At 38.8% G+C, this 27555-nt stretch overlaps 1 protein-coding gene and 1 non-coding gene across 2 annotated transcripts in view; one reads left to right on the top strand and one right to left on the bottom strand.

Annotated features, from left to right (window-relative positions):
* The window catches only part of MYOF (myoferlin), a 182985-nt gene that overhangs the window by 44274 nt on the left and 111156 nt on the right, over positions 1 to 27555 (top strand). Inside the window, exons 4-7 of the mRNA XM_049764380.1 lie at positions 10709 to 10817; positions 12500 to 12587; positions 22909 to 23072; positions 23661 to 23789. Coding sequence (XP_049620337.1) covers positions 10709 to 10817; positions 12500 to 12587; positions 22909 to 23072; positions 23661 to 23789 — 490 coding nt within the window. The remainder of the gene's footprint in view (positions 1 to 10708; positions 10818 to 12499; positions 12588 to 22908; positions 23073 to 23660; positions 23790 to 27555) is intronic.
* LOC125995546 (small nucleolar RNA SNORA19) lies at positions 820 to 948 on the bottom strand. The gene has a single exon (XR_007491048.1). It is a non-coding gene; the product is annotated as a small nucleolar RNA SNORA19 (small nucleolar RNA).

Raw genomic sequence — 27555 nt, 5'->3', positions numbered from 1 at the left:
GCAATTTAACAAATCACTCAGACTTGTTATGACTTAACAAATCACTCAGACTCAGCTATCTTGAATATAACGAGAATTCAGCTATTACTTCTGGTTTAACCTTGAAAACAGACATTGTGGGGGCAGAGTGATAGTGCAGTGGTAGGGCGTTTGCCTTGTATGTGGATGACCTAGGACAGATTGCAGTTCGATTCCCGGGCATCCCACATGGTCTCCCGAGCCAGGAGCAATTTCTGAGCGCATAGTCAGGAGTAATCCCTGAGCGTCACAGGGTATGGCCCAAAACCCCCCCAAAAAAAAAAAAGAAAGAAAGAAAACAGACGTTACTCAAAAACAGATTTGTAGTTTATATAGCTTTGATCATGGAGAGGGAAGTATTCATTCATTGTACCCAAGAGAAAGGATTGGTTTCAAAAGTTTACACACTAACTGTGTAGAAATAATTTGCTTGTTATCTTTTTTTAATTTTTTTAATTTTTTATGGTATTTATTTGGTACTTCTGATGAGATAATAGTATAATGTCAACCATGAGAAATAAAAATAGGCCCATTTGGGGACAGAGGATCACACACATGCAGAGACAAACATTTTTCATGGGGAGCGGGGAGAGATGGTTCAGAACATGTACAATATGGAGCTGGAAGTCCAATCCAAAGCTACCAACCCCCAATCCTATGTTTTCAACTAGTGACAGAGAATTACCTATGTTCCTCAAATACACAATCTTTTAAACCCTAGACTCTTTAACAAGAAACACTAAATGACCAATCAGGTGCTGGTAACATTCTGAATTGTAATTTGCCGAGGCAATCTGACAGAACTGTCTGAAGGAGACTTGCAGTATCACTCCATAGTGGTACTGTACTAATTAGCCTTCAATTATTATAGCACATGAGAAATAACACTGCTCACATGAATAGAAGAAAGCAGGTCAATGAAATGTGCACTGCTTGTTATCTTTTTATTCAGACACTGCCTACCCAGACCCTGCATATATAAGGCAGTCATGGTTTCTCAGATTCCTGCTATGTCTGAATTCAGCTCAGCTTTCCATCTGGGTCTGGGCCTGATGTCATCCTTGTATTCTCTTTTAGATTCTTTTTTTAGAATAGTGTCTAAAAATAACCCAAGATGCCTGTTAAGCATTTAACACACCATTCTTTTTGTCTTAAAAATACCAGTAGATGGAAACTGCCATTATCCTCATTTTACAGATGAGAAAGTGAGATCTAGGAAGATAGACAACCTGTGATGAATGGTATATACTGTAAAACTAAATTCATGGTATTCAGCTCTGCTTAACTCCACACTTCCCCCTTTCCCTTCTGTTCATTGATGTTCATGACTAGGATTCACAGAATGACTTGACTGTGGTGCTTAATAGGGTTCACATATCAACTTACATTGCTCTCCAGGGGTTTTACTCCTTTAGTTTTGGTGCTCTTGAACTTTCTGGCAGTAGTACTCACTGGGTATCAACAGGGATCGCAGGAGAAAGATGCTCAATAGAAGAGGTATTAGGATCATGCTCTAAGCATGTGCTGGTCTTATGGAACAAACACATAGATTTATGAGTGTGTGGCAGGAACTTTAGGCCACTGAACTGTTTCCTAGTCCTATACTTCCAAATTCTTAATCAGTAAGCTATTCTGGCCCCTTACCAATAGCTCAAGTGCATGACGAACCAATGAATAAGTGAGTGAATAGAAAAATGAAAATCTCCATCTTGATGCAAAGAATGAAAATGTCAGACAGAGGTTGAGCTTGGTTGTTTTGTTGAACCATTCAAGCAAGTAAGCACAGATTTATATCTGAGTTCTGAACAAATAGGAGACTTGATCAGGTGCAAATAACAAAACAACAGAATACAGTCATTTACTTAGGAAATAATTATTGGGCATCTTTTGTACTAGGCATTGGGCTAGTTAACTTGGCCCTTGCAGTCACAAAGTGACTGACTCCAATCTTGGTGCCTCAATACTCAGAATCCTAGGGTATGGAGACCTGGGTTTCGACCAAGTTTCTTCTCTAGTCAAAGTCTAGTCATTTGAAGGTTGGGTTTAAAAAGGGTCTTGAATCCTATAGATCCTACTACAGCATTCAGGCTAGGTTAATAAGGCTGGGTTCCCAAACCCAGGAATCGAGTTTGTTTAAAATGCAGGCTCTTTCTCCCACAAGATGAATACACCTTAACTCCTGTGATAAACAAAACAAAAACTTCCAGCTCCCTGTCACCCCTGGTCTGAAGTAAGAAGGAAAAAGCATTGGTAGCAAGGCCTACTGAGCAGATTCTCAGGGAGATTGACAAATCACTATTCTGTTCTTGGATATAATTGAATTCCTATGTCCATTTCTCAAATGCAAGCCTAAAGAAACACATTGAACACTGTAAAAAGCAAAACAAAAAACAAGGATCAGAGAGATAGTACAACAGCTTGCTTTGGTGCTTGCATTGACTGCAGCTGACCTGGGTTCAATTCAGAGTCCTCTAAACACTGTCAAGAGTGATCCCCTCATGTGGAGAGAAAGGAACTCTTATCCACTGCTGGTGGGAATGCCAACTAGTCCATGGAAAAGTGATGTGGAGATTCCTCCAAAACTGGAAATTGAGCTCCTATACGATCCAGCTATACCACTCCTAGGGATATATCCTAGGAACAAAAAATACAATACAAAAACCCCTTCCTCACACCTATATTTATTGCAGCACTATTAACCATAGCCAGACTCTGGAAACAACCAAGATGCTCTTCAAGAGATGAAAGATTAAAGAAACTGTGGTACATATAAACAATGGAATATTATGCAGCCATCAGGAGAGATGAAGTCATGAAATTTTCCTATACGTGGATGTACATGGAATCTATTATGCTGAGTGAAATAGTCAAAAGGAGAGAGATAGACTCAGAATAGTCTCACTCATTTATGGATTTTAAGAAAAATAAAAGACATTCTTGCAATAATTTTCAGAGACAAAAGAGAGGAGGGCTAGAAGTTTCAGCTCGCTACATGAAGCTCACCACAAAGAGTGACGAGTGCAGTTAGAGAAATAACTACATTGAGAACTGTCATAACCATGTGAATGAATGAGGGAAGTAGAAAGCCTGTCTAGAGTACAGGTGGGGGTTGGTGGAAAGGAGGAAGATTTGGGACATTGGTGATGGGAATGTTGCACGGGTGAAGGGGGGGTGTTCTTTACATGACTGAAACCCAACCACAATTATGTTTGTAATCAAGTTGTTTAAATAAAAATACTAATTTTTAAAAAGGGGGGAAGAGTGATCCCTCAGAAAATAAATAAGATTTAAAAAAAAAAAGAGTGATCCCTCAGAATAGAGGCAGGAATAAACGCTGAGCACCACCAGGTCTGGCCCCAAAACCAGCCAAAATAAAATAGCCTTTTAAAAAAGTGCAAATAATACCCATCAGATAAGAGGCTAATCTCCAAAATATACAAGGCACTGACAGAAATTTACAAGAAAAAACATCTAATCCCATCAAAAAATGGGGAGAAGAAATGAACAGACACTTTGACAAAGAAGAAATACAAATGGCCAAAAGACACATGAAAAAATGCTCCACATCACTAATCATCAGGGAGATGCAAATCAAAACAACTATGAGGTACCACTTCACACCCCAGAGAATGGCACACATCACAAAGAATGAGAACAAGCAGTGTTGGTGGGGATGTGGAGATAAAGGAACTCTTATCCACTGCTGATGGGAATGCCGTCTAGTCCAACCTTTATGGAAAGCAATATGGAGATTCCTCCAAAGACTGGAAATCGAGCTCCCATACGACCCAGCTATACCACTCCTAGGAATATACCCTAGGAACACAAAAATACAATACAAAAATCCCTTCCTTACACCTATATTCATTGCAGCACTATTTACCATAGCAAGACTCTGGAAACAGCCAAGATACCCTTCAACAGATGAATGGCTAAAGAAACTGTGGTACATATACAAAATGGAATATTATGCAGCTGTCAGGAGAGAAAAAGTCATGAAATTATCCTATACATGGATGTACATGGAATCTATTATGCTGAGTGAAATAAGCCAGAGAGAGAGAAAGATGCAGAATGGTCTCACTCATCTATGGGTTTTAAGAAAAATGAAAGACATTCTTGCAATAATAACTTTCAGACACAAAAGAGAAAAGAGCTGGAAGTTACAGTTCACCTCATGAAGCTCACCACAAACAGGGATGAGTTTAGTTAGAGAAATAACTACGTTTTGAAGTGTCCTAATAATGAGAATGTATGAGGAAAATAGAAAGCCTGTCTAGAGTACAGGCGGGGGTTGGGTGGGGAGGAGGGAGATTTGGGACATTGGTGATGGGAATGTTGCACTGGTGATGGGTGATGTTCTTTACATGACTGAAACCCAAATACAATCATGTATGTAATAAAGTTGTTTAAATAAAAAATTTTTTTAAAGTGCAAATAAAATAACTACAAGTTTCTTCACTGATTTCAGTTTGCCATCCACTTTCCCAATATCCTATGCCCCACCTCTGCACCCTGTTCTTCCTTGGAGTCTGGACCATTGTTTCTTGAACTTCCTAAGTATAAGAATTAACTAAAGAAAATATCTGTTTCAGGATCTTGGGAATCTGTAAGTAGTGGTTCTACTGCAGTCTGTTAGGAATGAAAACAGGCCATTTGATAGATTCAGGAGGGGTTTCCAATTGTATGATAGGACAGAAGCCTGAGCCAGAGAGTGCTCTTTGAGGGGGCTTTGCTTACCAAAGCTTCCTAGGATGGGATTGGCTACTGAGTTGACCTCTGATATTGGCTGAGAAGAAAATGCTATGAGGTTGTGAAGCCTGGCACATTGAGGATTCTCATGGCAACAAAGACTGGTCCAGATGACAGGACTTTGCTGATCCAAAGCCCAGTGCATCCAAGAGCAGGCAGATTGCAGATCTAGTCAGATGTCTCTGACCTTTAAACTTATTTGAAACTGTTAATTCTCCTTGGAGAATATGAAATTATCAAGTGCCACAGTCTCTCTAGGCCAAAACAGGCACCCCTGTGACTTCCAGCATCTTTTCCCATTCCTTTCCTTTACAAGGGGATTTGCAGCAAACCCTCCTGCAGTAATCTATGTGGGCTGAGTCCCTATTGCCCAGAACAGCCCACATTCCTAAGCTCCCTTGATTAAAAATTCTGCCAGCAAAACTCTTACTCAACTGCAGTGTCACTCAACATTATATTGGCTACTGGAGAGAACATTTTCCACTTCTCAGACAAAGAAGAAACCACTGTAGAAGTTTTTAGCTAACACTAACATGTGCAGGTTGCCAAATTTGTTAGGATGGGGGGGGGCTCTTATGTCCCCCTCAACCTAACATCTAATATTTAAGTCATTGTTCCCCCTACTTATAATTAGTTCCCTGTTGCATGGAGACCCACCCAAAACTGTAAAGACATTCTGGGATGAAAAGATATAAGGGTAGAAAATAGGCTTATTCATGATTTCAGAATACATCTTCAGTTTATTAATTCCATAAGTAAAGCTGCAGTGAACAAAAGCCTTGAGGTTTATTATTAAGTTTCGTTTTGAGCTGGATGCCTCTGTTCCAGTACTGGGTGGAGCCCATGGGAAGAATTATTTTTCTGTGAAAATGCAGGGCAGCCTTCCCTTCCTGTCACACTGTAACATCTCAGCATGCTTACTGCCTTAGTAATCAGGGAGAAAAGGGCTCAGGATTTAGTGTTATCCCCTTTAAAGGAAACTGACTTCTGGTAGGACTGACTGAACAGTCCGCCCCCATGTTGGAGGCCAAGTCATCATTTTCCAGTCTGACAGTATTTTGTATCTAAGCAACATCAGAGAAAATAGGCCAGAGAAGGCTGGGCCTGTTCTGGGAATCCTACCCAGCTCAGGCTTACCCAGAGGGGATGTATTCTTCAACTTACAGTTTTGGTATTTTGCTTCAATTCATCCTTGCTATTAAAAGTATTTGGGAAGATACATCTCATGCATGGTCTTCATTTAAACATACTCTGCTTCAAAAAAAATAGTTCATGTTTTCTTTTGGCTGTCCTCCTCTTCACTCCTGTATACCCCTCCCCTCTACACACATAACTTACATAAAAGGATCAAAACATTCTAATGGAAAAGTAAATCTTAAGAAAGTGAAATGGGAGACATTTTTGATGGTTAAGTTGCACTGGACAAGGGGAGTGTGCATTTTATGACTAAAATCTAACTACAAACATGTTTGTAACCAGGGTGCTCAAATAAAGAAATTAGTTTTTAAAAATGAAAGGGGACTAACATTTTCAAAATGTTTTGATTTGAAGTTGGCTTTGATAACTGATTTATTTTACTTTTTCTATTTGTATTGGTGATAAGTTACTGACTTTCCTGGAAACAGGAAAGTGGCATATCATGGTTGAGTCAGAATGAAGATTGGAATTCAGATGGGATCTGAGTTTTACACTTTTCTTTCCCGTGGTCACAAGTCTCTATTGTTTTACACATCACTCACCAAATTTTCATTTGTTATGTGCCAACCCTTTTTCCTAGCACCCTGTGTGAACTTGAATTTGATCTATAAGATATAGGTCTGTACTCATGAGGCAGAAGCCCTGCTTAATATTCTGGCTTGTCAATCAAAACCATGTTCTGACATGTAGTTTTTCCTAATAATAAGTCGCCTGACTGGTATCCAAGGTCTAAATGAACTTTAAAATTTAAATAGCTTAAAATATTTCAATGAGATTGCCTTTTAAATAAGTCTGTGTAAAAAATGGACCTATTACACTACAGTCTAGGGGGCTACGTGTGGAGGTATGGGATGCATACTGGAAACTTGGGTAGAGGGAGGTCAACACTGGTGGTGGTAATGTCCTTAATTCACTGTCACTATGTAACTGAAATACAACTGAAAGATTTGTGATTCACATTGGTCTCAATAGAAAGAAAGAAAGAAAGAAAGAAAGAAAGAAAGAAAGAAAGAAAGAAAGAAAGAAAGAAAGAAAGAAAGAAAGACAGAAAGAAAGAACGAAAGAAAGAAAGAAAAAAGAAAGAAGAAAGAAAGAAGAAGGAAGAAGGAAGGAAGGAAGGAAGGAAGGAAGGAAGGAAGGAAGGAAGGAAGGAAGGAAGGAAGGAAGGAAGGAAGGAAGGAAGGAAGGGAAGGGAAAAGGGAAGAGAAGAAAAGGAAAAAAGAAAAAGAAAGAAAAAGAAAAGAAAGAGAAAAGAGAAAGAAAAGAAAAGAAGGAAGAAAGAAGAAGAAAGAAAGAAAAGGAGAAGAGAAAGAAAGAAGAAGAGAAAAGAAAGAAAAGAAAGAAGAAGAAAGAAAGAAAGAAGAAGAAGAAAGAAAGAAAGAAAGAAAGAAAGAAAGAAAGAAAGAAGAAAGAAAGAAAGAAAAGAAAGAAAGAAAGAAAGAAGAAAGAAAGAAAGAAAGAAAAAGAAAGAAAGAAAGAAAGAGAAAGAAAGAAAGAAAGAAAGAAAGAAAGAAAGAAAGAAAGAAAGAAAGAAAGAAAGAAAGAAAGAAAGAAAGAAAAAGAAAGAAAAAGAAAGATCTGTGTAGAAAATAGCATATCTGCAAGTTTGTAGCAGATCAAAAGGATTCAAAAACTACTTCATTTGCAGAAAAATCAAGTCAGTTCAGGAGGTCTCAAAAGAAATTAGGATACATAGATAGGATGGACAAAGTAATTTTCTAATACAATAGTTCTCAAACATGGGGAATAAATGACAAGATGTAGAGATAGGGGATATCTCTAGGGGATATTGTGCTGGGATAGAGAACCTCATTTGCTGAACATTTCCTTGGAAAGAATTGTCCAGTTCACAATATCATTTGTGCCACGGTTAAGACATGTGGGCCCAATCCAAATCAGCCCACTCTCCAAGTTAGCAACATCTCAGCTGTTCCTTTAGTTTTGCAGTAAGATTTATCACTAATAAAAATTTAGGTCATCTTGACTTAAGCAAAAGCAAGTACATGTTGGAGTGTATGTATCATTGTTTTAATCACAAAATTCATCTCTGAATCTTGGAATCATAAAAAATACAATCTATTGTTTGTCCACATCTAAGTTAATTTAATAGCAATCAGGTGAATTCTAAATTTGCAGTTTTCACATTTTCTTAAAACCCCCATGAACTCATCCCATGGATTACTGTCCTATTTCTAACACATGAAAATAAATTCTCAGATTCATATCTGTGTGACTATGGAGGATGGGCAAGAGATTGTGCCAAGGAGACTTATTTTTGGTGAGGGGTCATTTATTTCATTTGGACAGGTGGAACATGTGTCGATGCAACTTGTCAGCAGCATAAAGATTTTACAGGAGGAGAAAATATGCTAATCAAAAAATAGATATAGTAGAGACCAGAGTGGTGGTACAAGCAGTAGGGCATTTGCCTTGCATGCACTGACCTAGGACAGACCATGATTCGATCTATCGATGTCCCATATGGTCCCCAAGCCAAAAGCAATTTCTGAGCACATAGCCAGGAGTAACCCCTGAGTGTCACTGGGTGTGGCCCAAAAACCAAAATAAATAAATAAATAAATAAATAAATAAATAAATAAAAATAAAAAGATATAGCAATTATATTTATCTGAAAAATACCTTCCAAAGACCCCATTAATCCTCAACGTTGATTGAAAGAATTAATTTCTGTATTAGTTCAAAAGGCTGAAATATTCGCTAATATCTCTGGAGTCATACATTTTTTATTGTGAAAAATAGGCTTTATTGCTCAGAGCTTAGAAGAAAAGAGAATTCATTGTGGTTGTTGAGCTTCTTGTGGTGTTCCATCCAAGAAGGTGAGAAAAGTATAGTGTTCCAAGAAAACAAGAAAGCACATGTTTTATCCTACTGGAAACAGCAGGGCATCTGAGCAATACATCTTTCTATTCATTGAAAGTGAGGTCATTTATTAATATTGGCAAGTTACTGGTTGTTGTGGTAGGTTGAGAGGGCCTCTTCTGTTTCTGAGTTCTGAATGAAAGAGAGGAATATTGATATGTTCAACAATAATGTACTTACATTTGATATAAGCTTTGACATTCTAATCTTCAAAGAAACTCGCTGCATTTTAGAATAAAATGATGCTTGCTTTATAGAATGAACTTTTAGTTTTGCCTCCATATACAGAATTATATCTTTTGCTCCACTAAGATTTTTTCACCCTATGCTTTTTTGAAAGAAGATACTTCTTTAATGACTTCCAGAACTTGATGTTTAGTTTTCTATTTTTCTGCAAATTGCATTGCAGTCTATCATAACTGCTTTTTATTGGCATTAGTTTCTGTAAATGTCAGTAAAATATAAGTAGACGGTAGTTAGAATTATTTTGGGGGGCGGGGTTTGGTTTTTGGGTCACACCCGCCAGCACTCAGGGGTTACTCCTGGCTCTATGCTCAGAAATCGCTCCTGGCAGGCTCTAGGGACCTTAGGGGATGCCAGAATTCAAAACACCATCTTTCTGCATGCAAGGCAAACACCTTATCTCCATGCTATCTCTCCGGCTCAGCAGCTAAAATTCTTACAATTCACTCTCCTTTATTTTGTGTCTTTACTGAGAGCATACTCCTGAATTTTCTTGGATTTAATATACTATTTCACAGAGGGAATGTGCTCTCTACAGCAGGTGATGTATCATATTATATGCTGTATGCACTAATTTAAACATTATATTCCTTAGTTGCATTTTTGTTTTGAATTATCTGAAAAAAAATGTGTGTTTCATACATTTTTCCCATCAGGTGCTCTTTATACAAATATTTTGGATATTCATTCTTGACATAAAGATTTACTTATTCTTTTCTTCACTTAGTAAGTATTTATAAATAAATTGCTGAGCTTCAGACCCTGAGGTTAGAGTTTGAATATAACAGTAATAATTACTGCCCTTAGAACACCTTACTAAGCAAGATGCATATGCTTTCTTATGGGCTGAATTGAAGATAGCCTCCCAGGGTCCAGGATGAGAAAGGGGCACACACATTCAACTTTTGAATGCTGATTTAGAAGAAATAGGGTAGCAAGTTAGCTCCACCATTAAATGTATTTAGACTAAACCTATTCATTTAGTCTCATTTATTAGTCTAAACCTATTTAGACTTCAAGAAAATCTACTCAATTGGGGAGAAGGATAGGGTATCTTTAACCAGTATTTAAAATTCTTTTTTTTTTTTTTTTTTTTTTTTTTTTGGTTTTTGGTTTTTGGGCCACACCCAGTGATGCTCAGGGGTTACTCCTGGCTATGCGCTCAGAAGTCGCTCCTGGCTTGGGGGACCATATGGGACACCGGGGGATCGAACCGCGGTCCGTCCAAGGCTAGCGCTGGCAAGGCAGGCACCTTACCTCTAGCGCCACCGCCCAGCCCCTAAAATTCTTTTTCAATTCCTATCACAGAGGAATGGCTCGGTTTGTAGGACTTTTCTCTTTTCTTAAATTCTGGAAAACTTTATTCAGTCTTTGACTCTTACCCATTTAACTCAATTCTGACATGAAAGTTTAACTCCCTAGTTTGAGTCTTAACATGATTGCTCGTTATGAAGTGTCATAACTGCTAAAATACTGTCTTGATGAGAATAAAATTGCTAATATTTTATTATAGATTATTCGGTTGATATCAGATAAAGAGGGAGAGATTGGAGAGGGTTGTTGAGGCAGGGAAACCATGTCTCTCAGGCTACTGTATGCTTTCTTATGTCTTCTTTAGACTAATTGGTACAGCTACCATATCCCTAAAGGACCTGATTGGTGACCAAAGCAGATCTTTGCCCTACAAACAAGTGTCTCTACTAAATGAAAGAGGACAAGAAATTGGGGTGAGTGTATTTCCTCTTGCTATATAGCTTTGAAGTGAGACCCTTTACCAGAAAGATAAAGATAAAAGTGTAAAAATATAAATACACAAGGAGCAGAAATCTGTTTTTGAAATAGATATGTTAATTTTAAGTGATATACATAATTATATCTTTTATGTTCATTCACAGAACCAGGAAATTTGTTCAACTTGATTTTTTGTGACAGAATGCCATAGAGTGAGCTCTATGCATATTAGTGAATGATTTTTTGTATAAGTATGTTCTAAATATACATTATGCTATTTTTATCAGATCATTTATGTGTGTGTAGATACAAACATGCATGTGCCATCCTTATTTGGAAAGAAGTCCCTTTATTCTGAAGTTGTCACTCCTTCATGTTTGTTGTTAAAGAACCTTTCTTTTGTGAGGTAATTATAATAGTAGATATTAGTTGTGAGTATGTGTATGGAAAAACAGAAGATAATAACACTGTGTAGCTAACATTAGCAACTGTAAAACATTGTAGCTTCATCATCACTTCTTGGCTAAGATCAAGTGTAGTACATTGTAGCTTCATGAATCAAAAATAATTTTATCAACTTAAAAATGATATTTATGAAAAATAGTAAAGTTATAAAAATTATTCTACCCTAGAATAGGTGTAAGATTAATGTGAGAGACTAAAATGAGATTTTAGTGCTTGGAATGACTTTCTTTCCTGGAAGGAGCCATTATGTTTTTCCTTCCCAAGAGTGAAATTTACATGCCACCTTCTCCCAACCATGTACTAAGCAGGTCTGAGCCTGTTTACCTTCCAAGATCAGATGAGATCGGGCATGTCCAGGTAGTATGACTGTAGGCTACATGGTATTTTCTATTTCTGTTTTTGTTCCTTTTTTCCATCTCAGAGCCACATTTTATGCAAGAAGGATAGTGATTATCTTCGTTATTGCCTATTTCTTTCCTCTTTAATGAGCCATGATTCCCCTTCTTATCCTGTTTATGAAACATACTGCTATATAATTTTTTGCTAGTCAACTAAAATTTCTTTTTAGAGAGAAGTGTGAAAATAGACTCAGCAATTATTAAAGAAATCTATGAGCAAGCAAACAACTTAATTATTTAAAGAACTTTTGTCACTGTAATTCTTTTTTTTTTTAAAGAAATCTTTAAGCACCATGGTTACAAGCATGTATGTAGTGGGTTTCAGTCATAAACAGAATACTCCCCCTTCACCAGTTGTCACTGTAATTCTGTGATTGGAGGCCACCTCCTATCTAGACTAGAGGCTAATTAAAAGTTCAAGCTTGCTTGTAGCCTTTTTCCTCTAGTGTCCATAGTTCTCCTTAGTGGGGATACACTTTTAGTTTTCCTACCCTGCCTGGATTTACATGTAAGTGGTCCTCAAACTTTTTAAACAGGGGACCAATTTACTGTTCCTTAGAACATTGGAGGGCCTGACTATAGTGAAAAAAAATTATGAACAAATCCCTATGCACATTGCATATATCTTATTTTGAAGTGAAGAAAAAATGGGAATAAATACAATATGTGAAGAGCGTGTTTCATTTTTAAGTCTCACTTCCCACCCCTCTGTTCATTTCATAGACTTCTTTTACTCTTGCTGACTTCATTTGACTTGCATTCATAGCCTCCATACCCTGTACTGATTCTGTTTGCTATGAATTATTTTCACACAGGCCACCATTGACTTGGTAATCGGCTATGAACCACCTTCAACTCCACATCCAAATGATCCCAGTGGGATTAGCTTGTCTGGTATGGGAGGTAAGCAGACGCTGGTGAACACACACTAAACCTCCCAGGGATGTCCCAAAGATCTACAAAGAGAGTCTCAAATGAAATAACCCTTGTCATATCACTGTCCTTTCTAGACACTGACCTTGTGCAGAGAAAGAAGGGTCCCAAACTCCAATAGAAGATCCCAAACAAGGTTTTATTTTGGGTTTGCAGCTTCCACCCCATGAGTGTCACCTAACCAGGTGACAGAATAGATGGCCCCAACTCTCTTCACCTGTCTCATGACTTCTGAAATGTTACTTTCACATTTGGTCTTAGCTTCCAGTTTCTGCTGGTTGCCACCAGACCTATCTCTTCTAGCTCTGGTTTTGTAATCATAGTTTTCTCCTTGTGTATCTCTGCCTCCATAGGATATTACCTCTGTGTGTCTGTATCCAAGTTCAAGTCTATTTCTTAGGAGGACACTGGTAGTTGAATTGGGATAATTCTAATCCAATAGGATTTCATCTTAATTTGATTATATCTACAAAGGCCATTTTTCTAAATAGGGTCACATTCTGAAGTTCTAAGTGGCATGCATGAGTTTAGGTAGGGTGCTATTTAACTTCACAAGCTAGTTGGTGAGTGGTATTTCATTGTGTTAATTCTATTTCATGATCCAAAATAGTTCATTGATCCTCTTGCATTATATTTTCAGTCAGACCTATGCAGTGCAGAGAAATCAAACCCAGACTTCTTGTATACAATGCTTGCTATCAGCACATTGAACTATCTCATTAGGTTTCTTGCATTATTGCTAAGTGCTGCAGTTCTGAGATGAGGAATGCTTTATAATACAAATCCTACCCTCAAAGAACTTTTGTTTTAGGCTTGGTGACAAAACATTTTATCACATGATATGGATAATAGAAAAGGGTTGGGGGTTTGAATGGCCCTGGTTGGATTCTGCATCTGTTATTAATTATCCAAAATAATACATAAATAATTAATTAAAAGGTAATAAACTTACCCTCTCTGAACTTCTGCTTTCTTTACTGTATGGTGGAGATAATAGCATTTACTCAGGGGTCTCAAACTCGCGGCCCGCGGGCCATTTGTGCCCCTCCATACAAGATTTTCTGACCCTGCCCTAGAGGAATCTTTTTTTGTTTTGTTTAGTTTTAGTTGTTTGGGTCACACCCCCCCAATGTTCAAGGCTTACTACTGACTTTGCACTCAAGGATCACCCCGACTTTGCCTCCTGCAGCCCCCAGGTAAATTGAGTTTGAGACCCCTGATAACATGTTTTTGTGAGAATTAAATGAGAATATACATATATACATATATGTATATATATATAAATGCTACGTTAGTGGTGGCTATTATCACTACTACTATGATTTTTGTTGCTAGTATTACAAAAGAATTCAAGATGTGCTGATCAAAATATCAGACTCTTTGAATATACAAATCGTTTCTTCTCAAAAGCCCCAGTATCAGAAAAGAATGACCTTGTTTGGCTCTTTCAACAATGACATTGCCCAAAAGAAGTTTTTATTATTTCTTTTCAAAAAAGGGAAAAAAATGAAGATAAAGAGCTTTGCCAGAAGGATGAGACTTTGGAAATAAGGAAGTTTATTTATCAAATTTTTTGGAGTATGGGAGGTAGTTTACCAAAAAGAGCTATGTAGGATATAATGATTGGGGGCTAATCCCACAAAATAAATAAATTAGAAATTTAAGACAACAGGATTCTTTGATCTGGAAGGGCTATTTTTGTCTTTATGATTAATATTCTCCAAGGCTGTGGGTCAATAGTGCAGCTCTCATAATTTAGCTATGAAGAAACAGTGACATTGTTTAAGGAGATTTTAAGTATTCAGATTATATAGATATTTCAAGAAAGTACTTTTCAAAAAACGTGTTAATCATCTTCAAGTGAAAAACAACATCTGGGTAGTTACTCCAACTCCATGCTAAGGAAGATGTGGAGGAAAATTAACAACTTGCCATTTTGGAAAAGGTGAAAGGATAAGACTGGAGTCAGAGAAACAGCACAAACAGGCTCCACCTCCTGTCACTGCATACTTTAGTGACAGCAATATGACATCTGGCCCAGAATTTGTTTTTTCCTTCCCTGAAGCTGACTCTTAAAAAATAATAGAAAGAAGAGTGCTCAGGAGTCAGGGGAGCCCCCAGGTCAGGGGTGCAGGCCTTGCTTATACAAGGAACTGGAGTACAATTCCCTTCTCAGTATGACCCTCCAAGCACCACTAGGTATGACTCTGGAGGCTGCCTAGATCACTGAGTCTAGGACCTAATTTAATACCAGCTAATTAAACTATCCAATTTGGTTGTCTGATGATCACCAGAGTGCCTGCCCCCTACAGACCCATATAGCACTTGTCTCCGGAATATAATTTAGCTACTGTGAAGGACCCCTTACCCTCCAACCTTCCTTAAACTCGTACTTCCAGGTGATTCTCACAAATGCTCATTTAGGTTTCATTTTGAGGAGCCCTGGCATTGAACATTTACCCTGGTTAACATTATCTGGCCCAAACTCAAAGGACATCTTGGGGTAATAAAGTTTCTAGACTTCCTCAAAACTCCAATTAATCCAAGGCAGATACCAGGATTTTCCTGTGAGCCTGTCTTTCCATCACTGTTTGATTTGTGGCTCTTTGATACTTTTAATCTGATTATAATTTAGAATGGTTTCAAAAAATTCTTAGGACTCACATCATTCACCTAATGAATTGTGATCAGAGAACAGGATAATGAATTGCTCATGATCAGATGCAGGCTTTTATTTATATAATTTCAGGCATGCAAAAAAATTCAGAAGAGTTATCTAACATTCCACTTTAATCAACATGTTATCTCCAAAACATTTACATGCCTTAAAACTTACTGATTCCTGGGCCTGGAGAGACAGCACAGCGGTGTTTGCCTTGCAAGCAGCCCATCCAGGACCAAAGGTGGTTGGTTCAAATCCTGGTGTCCCATATGGTCCCCTGTGCCTGCCAGGAGCTATTTCTGAGCAGACAGCCAGGAGTAACCCCTGAGCACCACCGGGTGTGGTCCAAAAACCAAAAAAAAAAAAAACAAAACAAAACAAAAAAAAACTTACTGATTCCTATTCTGCTTTTTAATCTTACATTGATATCATACATGCCCTTTGTTCTGATTTTACCATGACCTTTGGCTCAAGGTACCTTATTGAGTACTGACTCTTAACAAGATTTCATCATGAAAAATAAAATGTCATGGGCAAATGTTGACAAACAATACAGAATAGTGGGGGGGGGATTGATGTGAGGAAACAGAAAATATTGAGACACTCATATCTATAAAATATAATTGAGAACCCAGAAAAAAACCTCACATATAATGACAGTTAATTTATTTCAGTGGAGCCAAGAGCATGCAATGAAAAAAAGGAAATTCTCTTTAACAAATGGTGTTGGGAAAACCAATTAGCCACATATAAAAGAATAAAATTGCATCATATTCCACACCATGCACAAAAGGTAACTCAAAATAGTTTAAATAATTAAATGTTAGACCCAAATCCATAAAATATGTTGAAGAAAATAAGGGTAAATACCCCCATGACATTATTTTCAGTGGTATCTACAGTGACTTAGCACTATTTGCAAGGAAAATAGAAGCAAAAAATAGACCAGTGGTATTATATTAAGTTAAAAGCATTTGTACTATAAAAATAACTCACTAACATAAAAAGCATGGGAGAAATTACTGTAATTTTCTGTGAATTTGTAAAAAAAAATAAAGCTAATATCTAAGATATATAAGTAGCTCAAAAAATTCAAGCACCAAAAAAAAAAAATCTTAAAAATATGGGTAGAGAAGAGCTGAACAGATACCTTTTTAAAGAAGATATACATGGGAAAAAATGCTCATCATTATGATGGCAAGGTTATTTTATTGATTCTATGGGAGATAAAATAGAGCTTTTCAAAATATTTAAAAGAGAATAATCCTATGATTCAGCCATTTTACTCCTAGACCTTTTCCTATGAACACAAAAATATTAATTTTTAAAAGAAAATATAGGCACACATCTATATTCATTGCAACACTATTCACAAGAGACAAGATATGGAAACAGCCAAGGTGCCCAACAAAAGACTAGTAAGTGGATAAACCACCCCCTACTCAAAAAACTGGGTTTAACTCTTCTATGGGGTGTGGTTTCTTTTCTGACTTAGCGGTCATATCCAGAGGTTCTCAAGGACTAATGCTGGCTTGTTACTTAGGGGTTGCTTCTAGTGATGCTTGGGGACTGTGCAGTACTGAAGATAATGTCCAGTGTTCCTACATGCAAAGCATGCATACTAGCACTTTGGGCTATCTCCAAAATGAATGATGACAAGCCACTTAGTACAAGAAAAGATGAGGTTTTATATTTTGCTATAAAATAAATGGAACTGGACTGGTTTGTGTTAAGTGAAATAAATCAAAAGAATGACAACTGGGCCCGGAGATATAGCACAGCGGCGTTTGCCTTGCAAGCAGCCGATCCAGGACCAAAGGTGGTTGGTTCGAATCTCGGTGTCCCATATGGTCCCCCGTGCCTGCCAGGAGCTATTTCTGAGCAGACAGCCAGGAGTAACCCCTGAGCACCGCCGGGTGTGGCCCAAAAAACAAAAACCAAAAAAAAAAAAAAAATGACAACTACCAGATGGCCTTAGTCATATATGGAATATAAAGAAACAAAATAAGGGAACCATGTTTAATAAAACTGAATACTCTGACCACAGAATTGAGGTTACTGAAGTAGGGAGGAGTGAATTAAGGAAGTTACATCAACAATGTAGAGGAATTTTGGCACTTTAACTGTAAGCATGAAGTGTTAATATTACACCTCTAAAATTTTAGGCATTTGTTACCTTGAAAGCCATTGTTATCTCAATTAAAAAATTGGGAAGGGAGAATAAATATTGACTTGAACTACAAGATATTTCGCAAAGCACTCTCCTTTGTAGAATGAAGAGAAGTAGATAGAATACTCAATTAGAGATTAGTTCAGGAAAATGAGAGGATGGGAAGAGTGTTTGCATAAAGGGCCTATTGGCTGATTGAGAAGTACAAGGTGGGTAGAGAGAGGGAAGTCTGTATTCCAGGCTAAGAGCCAATGGTAATTGGAGCAGCACACCTTTTATTTTCGGCCTTTCTAGGAGCTGCCTTCATTGGGAAGCTCTAACAAAGCTCTGATTAGACTGAGAGATGGAGGTTTATAAAAGATGGCATCTGAGTAATTGATATTCTCCTCTTCTTCCTCTCTCTTATTTTGGTTTTTTTTTTTTTGGGGGGGGTCACATCCAGCAGTGGTTAGGGGTTACTCCTGGCACTCAGAAATGACTCCTGGAAGGCTCAGGACAACTATATAGGGTACTGGGGATCAAACAATCTGGGTCAACTGCATGCAAAGCAAACATCCAAGTTGCAGTACTCCAGTTGGTGTACACTAGATCCCTCTAACTTCTGCTTTCTGAGAGGAGAGTGTGGGTGCTTAGAGGAAAGGGTGAGGTTAAAAGCCATTGAGGAAGGTAGAGTGGGCATGTCATAACAAACCTTACTATATTCCAATACTGCTGGTTCTTCAGCACTGCGTGGGGAAGCAAAGTCTATGTAGAAAAATCTTGTTGGCACAAGTGACTCACATAGGAGTAGTTTTCAGTCATGTTGCTATTAAACGTCTAGAAAGAATGTTTATCCCAGGAATTATGTTATATCCATTGTGTATCTCAGAAATTATAAAGATTTATTTTGTTAAGTTGCTGGAGTTGTGCTAGAGAACCACTCCTTAGTGTTAATAAAAAACATCACTTGTTTTTAACCAAATGAGGATCATAGACAGTGTTATTGACTTTCATAAAGAAGTTGGCTGCAGTCAAAAGCTTGGTAGATTTGATGGAGTGGCCTGGAGTTTGTAGGGAGGCAGGGGGCATTTTTTTAGGATATTTTGAAGACTAGGTCACAGACAGAGATAAGAAAACATGAGCAGAACTTTTACAATAACCAGAATCAGGAAACAACCCAGATGTCCAACAACAGATGACTGACTAAAGAAACTGTGGTACATATACATAATGGAATACTATGCATCCATCAGGAGAGATGAAGTCATAAAATTTTCTTACACATGATGGATATAGAAACTATTATGCTGAGTGAAATAAGTCGGAGGGAGATAGAAAGGCACAAAATAGTCTCACTCATCTATGGAATTTAAGAAAAAAGACATTATTGTAATAATACACAGAGACAATAGAGATGAGGGCTAGAAGGACCGGCCCATGGTATGAAGTTTACCACAAAGAGTGATGAGTTCAGTTAGAGAAATAACTACACTGACAACTATCGTTACAATGGTAGTGAGTGAGAGAAAAAGAATGCCTGTCTTGGAGCCGGAGAGATAGCACAATAGTAGGACATTTGCCTTGCATGCAGCAGATCCAGGATAGATGGTGGTTCGAATCCTGGCATCTCATATAATTCCACCCAGTGCCTGCCAGGAGCGATTTCTGGACACAGAGCCAGGAGTAACCCCCTGAGCACCACTGAGTGTGACCCAAGATCAAACAAACAAAAAGAATGCTTTGAACACAGGCAGGGGGTGGGGAGAAGGAAAATGGAGGGCATTGGTATTGGGAATATTGCATTGGTGAAGGGGGTGTCCTTTTTTATAACTGAAATCCAACTATAAACATGTTTGTAATCATGATGTTTAAATAAAGACATTAATTTTAAATAAAGAAAACAAAACAAAAAGAAAGCATGAGCAAAATGGAATCATAGCTAGAACGAGTAGTATGGAATCAAGTGAAATTTTAGTGTTTACAATAATTATGGGAGATATTTCAGAATAAGTTATGTCTTGTGGCAAATGTTCTGATGAATAGAAACAGAGGTAGGAATTTCAGAGCAAACTCTTTTGGTGGCCAGAGGAGTCAGGACCACACATCCCTGAAATGTCAGGGATCCTGAGCCCTCTCAGTTCAGCAATATAGGTAGCTACTAAACATTCCATTTCTATTTATATCTATTCCATTCTATTTCTCTCTGATAAGAGAGAATTATTATAGATCTACTTGATGGTGGTTCAGAATTTTGCTTCAATCTGATTAATAGGATATGCCAGAACAAATGCTCACATTTGGGTAATAAAACAACTTGTGCTGCAGGGCCTTAAGGGATCCCCTCATCTTTTGTGGAACACTTAGGGAGAACATTGTCTAATCCTGAGTAGCTTCTTGCCACAAAAGGGGGTGGAATTTTCTGCTCCATAGCCTTCTGCCCTCTAAAGAGATGTAGACAGTCACCAGAACTTAGGTTGGCTTCTTCTGATCCATTTCTTCAGCCTGGAGTCCTTATAGTGATTGGCATTTTTAGAAAAAAAAATTACACCTTTATTATCTGCTATTTCTGGAGGTTTTGTGAAGGTTCTAACATTACTCAGAGGTATGTCTTACTCCCCTTTTCTACCTACTGCTACAAGCAACTATAGAGAGAACAAGGAAATATAAAGAGAACAAGGAAGGAAGCCCCACTTGAACCAAGTTGGTTAAAGGAAGTTAGTCACATTGTTGGGGGAGCTTTTAGGTCATGAGATTCAGGACATGTTCTTAGACAGGGAGTCTGGATTTTGTACCTCCTTGAGGTTGGTGCCAGAGTTGGGAAAAACACCCCTCTTAGCTGTCCTGTGCAGTTCCTTAGAGCAGCAGGAGCTTTGCCAAACTTTGCTAAAGACTATGAGAAAGCTTATGCAAGTAAGAGAAGGGGCAGACTTCCCCTTCACTTACTTTCAGCTTCATCAAGTTCTTTTAATGTAATTCATATTTGTATTGGGGGTAGGAAGACCCAAAGAAGAAAAGAGTGCACCCCCTGCTTCTGAAGAACATATGGTTGTGAGCAGTTGTGGGGTGCAAGATTCTGGTAAGGGCAGTCAAGTGTGCCAGAAGGTAGACTCACTCCCTCATGGAAGGTCAGGAAGGGCTTGTTTCCAGAATGTATTTCTCTGGGAATGAAAGGGAGCTCCATAGAAAATGAGAGGAAGGGGCCGGGCGGTGGCGCTGGAGGTAAGGTGCCTGCCTTACCTGTGCTAGCCTAGGAGACGGACCGTGGTTCAATCCCCCGGCGTCCCATATGGTCCCCCAAGCCAGGAGCGACTTCTGAGCGCATAGCCAGGAGTAACCCCTGAGCGTCACCGGGTGTGGCCCAAAAACCAAAAAAAAAAAAAAAAAGAAAATGAGAGGAAGGCACTCCTTTGGATGTATCTTCAAAAATAAAGACATAAAGATCTCAAGGCCCTCCTTTGGATGTATCTTCAAGAATAAAGACATAAAGATCTCAATTGCCTTTCATCTTAAAATATTTTTTAATTTTTAAATTACAGTTCAGGAAACATGGTTATGATGGTGTTAAAATCTATGATGTAGATCAGGGGTCTCAAACTCAATTTACCTGGGGGCCACAGGAGGCAAAGTCGGGGTGAGGTAGGGCCGCATAAGAGATTTTGCTTACCGAATATTTGCAATAAAAAATCGCATTAGTAAGAAAAAAATCGCATTAAACATTTGCATACCCCGAACAGAACTGCTCAGGGTATGCAAATGTTTAATGCGAATTTTTCTTACTGATGCGATTTTTATTGTGATTATTCGGTAAGCGAATAATCATGAATACTGCGATATTCGAAGGCTGGCAGCGGGCCACAAAATGTTGTACGGAGGGCTGCAAACGGCCCGCGGGCCGCGAGTGTGAGACCCCTGATGTAGATAAATTCAAAGTTAATGAACCCCACCACCACCATTGTGCTCAACACCTTCCACTTTATGTCACCCCAATTCATATCTTCATTGCCTTCCCCCTCCCCTAAATCTTGGTAATTTAAAATTTTTAGTCTAATAGCTGTAGTTTTTGAAAATAGTTTTTCTATCTGCAAAATGAGGTGAGGTACAGATTGGCCTGTTGATTTCTAAGTCCCTTCTAGGATATCTGGGTATCTAACTCCCTGGAGGACTGTGAGGTGTAGGCAAAGAATATAGGAGCAAAGGGACAGAGACTGTGGAACAGAGCAGGGTCAGACCCAGTATGTAGGAGCCAAAGTGAGGGAGTCCATGAAAAACTGAAGAGGTTTAGTCAGAATGGCCAGAGGAAAGCTACAAGATTCAAAGAAGAATGTGGATCCTGTGACTAGCGCCATGGAAGATTTGAAAATTCTGAGCTGAGCCAGAAGAGGAAGTGGTGGGTCTGGGATAAAGAGAAGCCAGGCTTGGGTGGACTGGACCAGAATCAAGGGGAGATGCACTATGTAAATTAACCTGGACCAAACTGTAACACTTTGCTTTTCAAGACCCCTTTTACTTCCTTGTGCATGAACCCTTCTCTTTCTGTGTTCCTTCCCCCTTTTCGCCCTTCAAATTACCATTATGACAGTGGTAGGGAGTTTGCCTTACACGTGGCTGACCCAGGACGATCCCAGGTTTGATCCCTGGCATCCCGTTTGGTCCCCCACGCTAGGAACAATTTCTGAGCAAATATCCAGGAAGAAACCCTGAGCATCACCAGGTGTGGCCCCCCAAAAAATAAATTAAAAATTTAAAAAGAAAGAAAAACAAGTTTAAAAAAAACTGGGCAGTATGATTCTACAGCTGGTTGATTTCATCAGAGTCACACTGGTTTCCATCACTGAATATTTCAGGAGTGCTTTTATATACCTTTTCAAAAGTAAGTTGCCAAACCAGAACACCATTAAAACGCAGAAATCCCTCCATTTTCTCTTCATTGTACCATTCTCATCTTTTGTACCCCCTCTGAAATCAGTTCTGTAATTTCATCCCAAAACTTAGTCAAGGCTTTTGTTACTTATTGATTTGCCCCTTCTTTTTTCTCTGTTGATGTTGGTATTGCAATGATTGGGGCTCTCACTTGCCCTTACATGTGCTCACACCAATGCTCACACACCTGGCAACTTAGAGTTGCCAGGATAGGCACAGGCACTGGTGCAGGGGCTCCTGGACTAACATCCAATGCCATTCATTTTGTTCCATATAAAGATTTTGTCTTTCCTAATAGCTGAGTATATCTCATTGTACATACATACCAACATCGTTGTCCACACCTTTGTCCTGAAGCACTAGGCAAACATTTTCCTCAAGGAACAACCTACAGTCCCTGGGCCTGAGTAAGTGTCACAAAATAGCATCTACCTTCCTATCACTTCAAGAGACTGCAGAATTCTGCCTCTATGCAGGAAAACCACACTCAGGTTTAGACATTTTCTGGGTCATAGTCACCTTTGACTGGACTCATTTTTTTTTTTTTTTTGGTGTTTTAGGAAATGAGGAGGATGAGGAAAGCAGTGAGGACAGGTTGGACATCCCTGTCAGAGGCCCTGTGCCCAAGGGTCCAAAGAAGATGGGTTCTGAAGCTCATCTTACCCAGAGGCTCTCAAAAAGCAAGAATCGGCGGATGCTGTCCAACAAGCCACAGGACTTCCAGGTATAGAGACTCGCTTGGCCACAACCTTGCTTGACAACTGTGTAGTCCAGATGGGAACAATGGTGGGTTTGGGGGTGAAAACAACTTCCTGAGAACAGTGGAAAAGGGGATCAGTATGTAAACTCCATTTTCAGCCTGGATGGAGGAGATGGAGTTATTAAGTTAAAAAAGACTATAGAAACGTGAAGCTGTAATTTTCATTCCTTTGGTGATAGGAGAGACAGCTAGCCGAAAAACCAAAGCATGGCAATGCATTTTTCTTTTCATAGCTTTGGTTGCTCTCTTTGGCTAGGAGTTAGCTAAAGGCTGAATCCATTACTTTCACTGAGCAGGTAGAAAGGAGGCTGGGGTCTGAGCTGCAATGGCATCAGCCTGCCCTGCCCTTTCTTGCACTAGCATTGGTCTCTTCTGACCAAATCACTGCTCTTGGTTTCTGCAACTCAACTCTACTTTCCTTCTCGGTTATGAACACCCACAACTCCTCTCAGTTTGTGAGCCCCGGTGGAGTGTAAAGTGGTCCTGATGTCCCAGCAATCCTTATACCAGTGCTGGGGAAGGATTGGTGACAACATCCCTCTGTGCTTGCAGATTCGTATCCGAGTGATTGAGGGCCGGCAGTTAAGTGGCAACAATATAAAGCCCGTGGTCAAAGTTCACGTCTGTGGACAAACCCACCGCACAAGGATCAAGAGAGGAAACAATCCCTTTTTCGATGAGGTAAGGAGGAAATAACTCCCTGTTCAGTGAATTGGTCTATTCACCTTCTTACCTTCCACACCACCTGTCTCCTCATCCCAGGAGAGAGGAACATGCATGTAAGCAGAACATGTAAAAAAAAAGTCAGGGCAGCATTCCAGCCTGAAGTAAGCTAGGTTGGGAATTGCAGGGACTTGGAACCCCTGGTCTCCAACTGATTTCTTGGCGCCTACCTTTTTAGGTGATTTATCACCAGCGGTGCCCTTCCTAATGAATTCTTATATTCTAAGATGTAGTAGATGATACTCAGATTTTGTGTTTTGTTTTGTTTTTCTATTTAGTGAGGTGTATAAGGGTTGACTGTGTGTGACGAAGTAACTTGCCTGTTGCATTGCATTTCAACTTTTCATTTTCTTTTCTTTGGTGTTGGTGTGGCAATGAGCAAGGATGACATAAACTTTATTTATTTTTAATTAATAATTTTAATTGAATCATTAATTGAACCATGAGATAACAGAAAGTTGTTCATGGTTGAGTTTCAATCATACAATGCCCAATATTCATCCCTTCAACTAGTGCACAGTTCCTGCAACCAGTGTCCCCAGTTTTCCTCCCACCCCCACCTGACCTCTGAGACATATTTTCTTACTCTCTCTCTCTCTCTCCCTCTCTCCCTCTCTCTCTCTCTCTCTCTCTCTCTTTCTCTCTCTTTCTCCCCTCTCTCCCTCCCTTTTCTCCCTTTAGTTACCTTGACTTACAATATTGTTGCTGAAGTGGTACTTTGCATATCAGTTTACCTCCTTTCAGCCCCCAGTTCTCGTCCAGAATGATCATTATCAACTATCATCGATACAGTAGTCCCTTCTCTGCCCTAACTGCACTCCCATACTCTTTGTGATGAGCCTCCTACCAGGGACCAGTCCTGTGGCTCTTATCTTTATGTTGTCTTTGAATATTATTACATATTACCATATATGTATCTATCCCACAAGTGCATGTGATCATTCTATATCTATGATGGCACTTACTTTAGTTTTGGTGCTCATAAACTAACACGGCTAGTTTTGGTGCTGGAGTTTACACCCTTTGTTATGACATCAAGGATCATACACAATGAGGAACTCAAGGCATACAGGGTAATGTCAAGACTGAATTCACAACCTCATGCCTGCCAGTGAGCCACATGTTCAACTTATTTAAGGGACAACAAATTGATATATCTATAAAAAAAATTCTGTACATAAAGGAAAATTATGAGCCAAAAGGACACTCTACCTCCTTTCTATCAATGGAATTTTCAGCCTAGTCCTTCTGACTCTAAGGACAGTCCTCACACACACTGTCTCTACAGCTATCATGATTGTCATGTAACTTAAGGACATTACTGCCAATAGAAACTGGTTTCAGGAATTTTCTGTCCAGCTATACTGTGCTGTGGAGACATGCTTCTAAGATGCCTTTGAATATCTGATTTTTCATATTCTGAGATTTCTGCATAACCTGTTCTTTCTTTTCTGAGTCCAGAGCTCTTTTCTGTTTTAGACACAGTTTCTCTTCTTTTCTTAATTCCTTATAGCTTCTAATACCAACCCCAACCTTTGCTCTCTTGTTTTCCACCTTGAATCCCAATAAAAATTAGTTTCTTATACCCTGTGTCCCCATTCTTCTTCTTTTACTTTGCAGAAGGTTCCACTTTCTTCTCACCATAATCTCTTCCTTAGATAAAGCACAGGCAATAATGCAGAGCTATCAGTGAGGGCTAATGCCCACAAAAGAATAGGTGTGCACTGAAATGAAACAGTTTGCATGGAAGACTGAGTCACTTGGAGAACAAAACTTAAGTTTTAGGGGAAGTTGATGTAGGATGTCAAAGGCCTAGTGTATATAGCAATGAGGAACCATCTCCATAAATCAAGATTATTGACATTTTCTATAAAATAACTGGTCTTGATTTTTAAAAAAGCAAGAAAAATACATAGGTATACTGTTTTACATAAAAGGAAACTGATGAGGCTAAAGGAAGTATTAGATCTTTGTGTGGAATATAATTAATAAAAAAATAAAGAAGACTCAAGGAGGTCACTCAGGAGTTGGGGTGTGTACCTGTCATGCGTAGATCCTCAAGTTTGATGCTTGCCATGGCACGACACCCTGAGTCCTGCCAGGTGTATCCACAGAGCCCTCTGAGGACTGCTAACATGTCTTGGTGGCCTCCAGCACTATTGAACCCCAGAAATACCCTATGGGCTAGCATTGAACCATCTGATATATGTTGCTTATTAATAAGTCTGGCCTGAGGGCCCTCTAACCATTACTTGTGAGACTCCCCATGAATAAAATAATCAACTGAAAAATAACTTTATTTTAAGACAATGGTAGACCTGTTAAGATTTTCAATATATTTAGGTCTGAGATATCTAGGATGAGATAATAGTGCTGTGATTACACAGAAAGTAGACAAATGCAAATTATTTTAAAGGAGTACGGTGTTTTGATATCTCAGATTATCTGTCAAATAGTTTGAGGCTTTGATTTTTTTTCTAAGGGGGAGGAGCACATTAGGCTATGATTAGGAGCTACTCCTGGCTCTGCATTTATGATTTATTCCTGGTGGCTCTCAGGGAGCCACTTGGGTTGTTGGGGATTGAACCCAGGTCAGCTACATGCAAAGCAAAAACCCTGCTTGCTGTACTGTCACTCCAGATCCAAATAGTTGAGTTTTTAGGAAGTAGAGATAGGGGTCAGAGAGATAGTTTAGTGGATAGGGGGCTTGTCTTGTCTGTGACCAACCTGGGTTTGGTTGGTCATATGGGATATGGTTCTCCAAGCCTGCCAATAGTGATTCTTAAGTGCAGAATTGGGAGTAAGATCTAACCACTACCTGATGTGGTATTCTAAAATACCACACAAAAGTAAAAATTAAACCACACATCTTTGGTCATTCTTTCCATTTTTTTCTGTAGATTTGAAATACATATAAATTTAAAAATGAGGGTTAAAGTATAATTTTTAAGTAAATGTGTATTTTTTTCCTTAGAATTCATCTATTAGAGTGACATGGTACTATTTCTTTATATTCTTTCCAAAAATTAACCTGCTTTTTGGTTTGGTTTTGTTTTTGTTTTTGGGCCAGAACCTGCAGCTCTCAGGGGTTACTCCTGGCTCTGAGTGCAGAAATCACTCCTGGTAGGCTCTGGAGACCATATAGAATCCCAGGTTGGTTGCGTACAATGCAAATCTACTGCTATGCTATCACTCTGGTCCCAAGAATCAAACTTCTTAACTTTTATTTTTTCTTGGGCTGGGGACAAGAAGAGAAGCAGGAGTTTCACCCAGTAGTGGTCAGGGACATTATTACTCCAGGCACATTTATTACTCAGGGGTCACTTTCAGAAGTGTTTGAAGAACCATGAGGCATCACAGCTCCTACACAGGTCTTCCATAGACAAATCATGTACTCTAGCTCTTTGAGCAATTCTCCTGATCTCAGGGTTTAAGAATGGAACTGCTTTAGTGGGTTATAATATGACCAGAATTGACTGCTGAGGCACTAATATTATCTAATGGACCAAATTTTCTTTGAGGGTGTTTTGTTAGAGATTGCAAATTACAGTCATGAGACAAAATAATAAAATTGCAAATAAAAATTAAACTCAGTTTATTAAACTCAGGTTATGCAAGTTAATTAAAATAATTAAACCCAGGGGGCCAGCTCAATAGCACAATGAGTAAGGCATTTGCCTTGCACGAGGCTGATTTGGGCTTGATCTCCAGCATCTCATGATAC

The sequence above is a fragment of the Suncus etruscus genome, chromosome 17 (genome assembly GCF_024139225.1).
Source record: "Suncus etruscus isolate mSunEtr1 chromosome 17, mSunEtr1.pri.cur, whole genome shotgun sequence".
Lineage (NCBI taxonomy): Eukaryota > Metazoa > Chordata > Mammalia > Eulipotyphla > Soricidae > Suncus > Suncus etruscus.
This window is presented reverse-complemented; position numbering and strand designations above follow the sequence as displayed.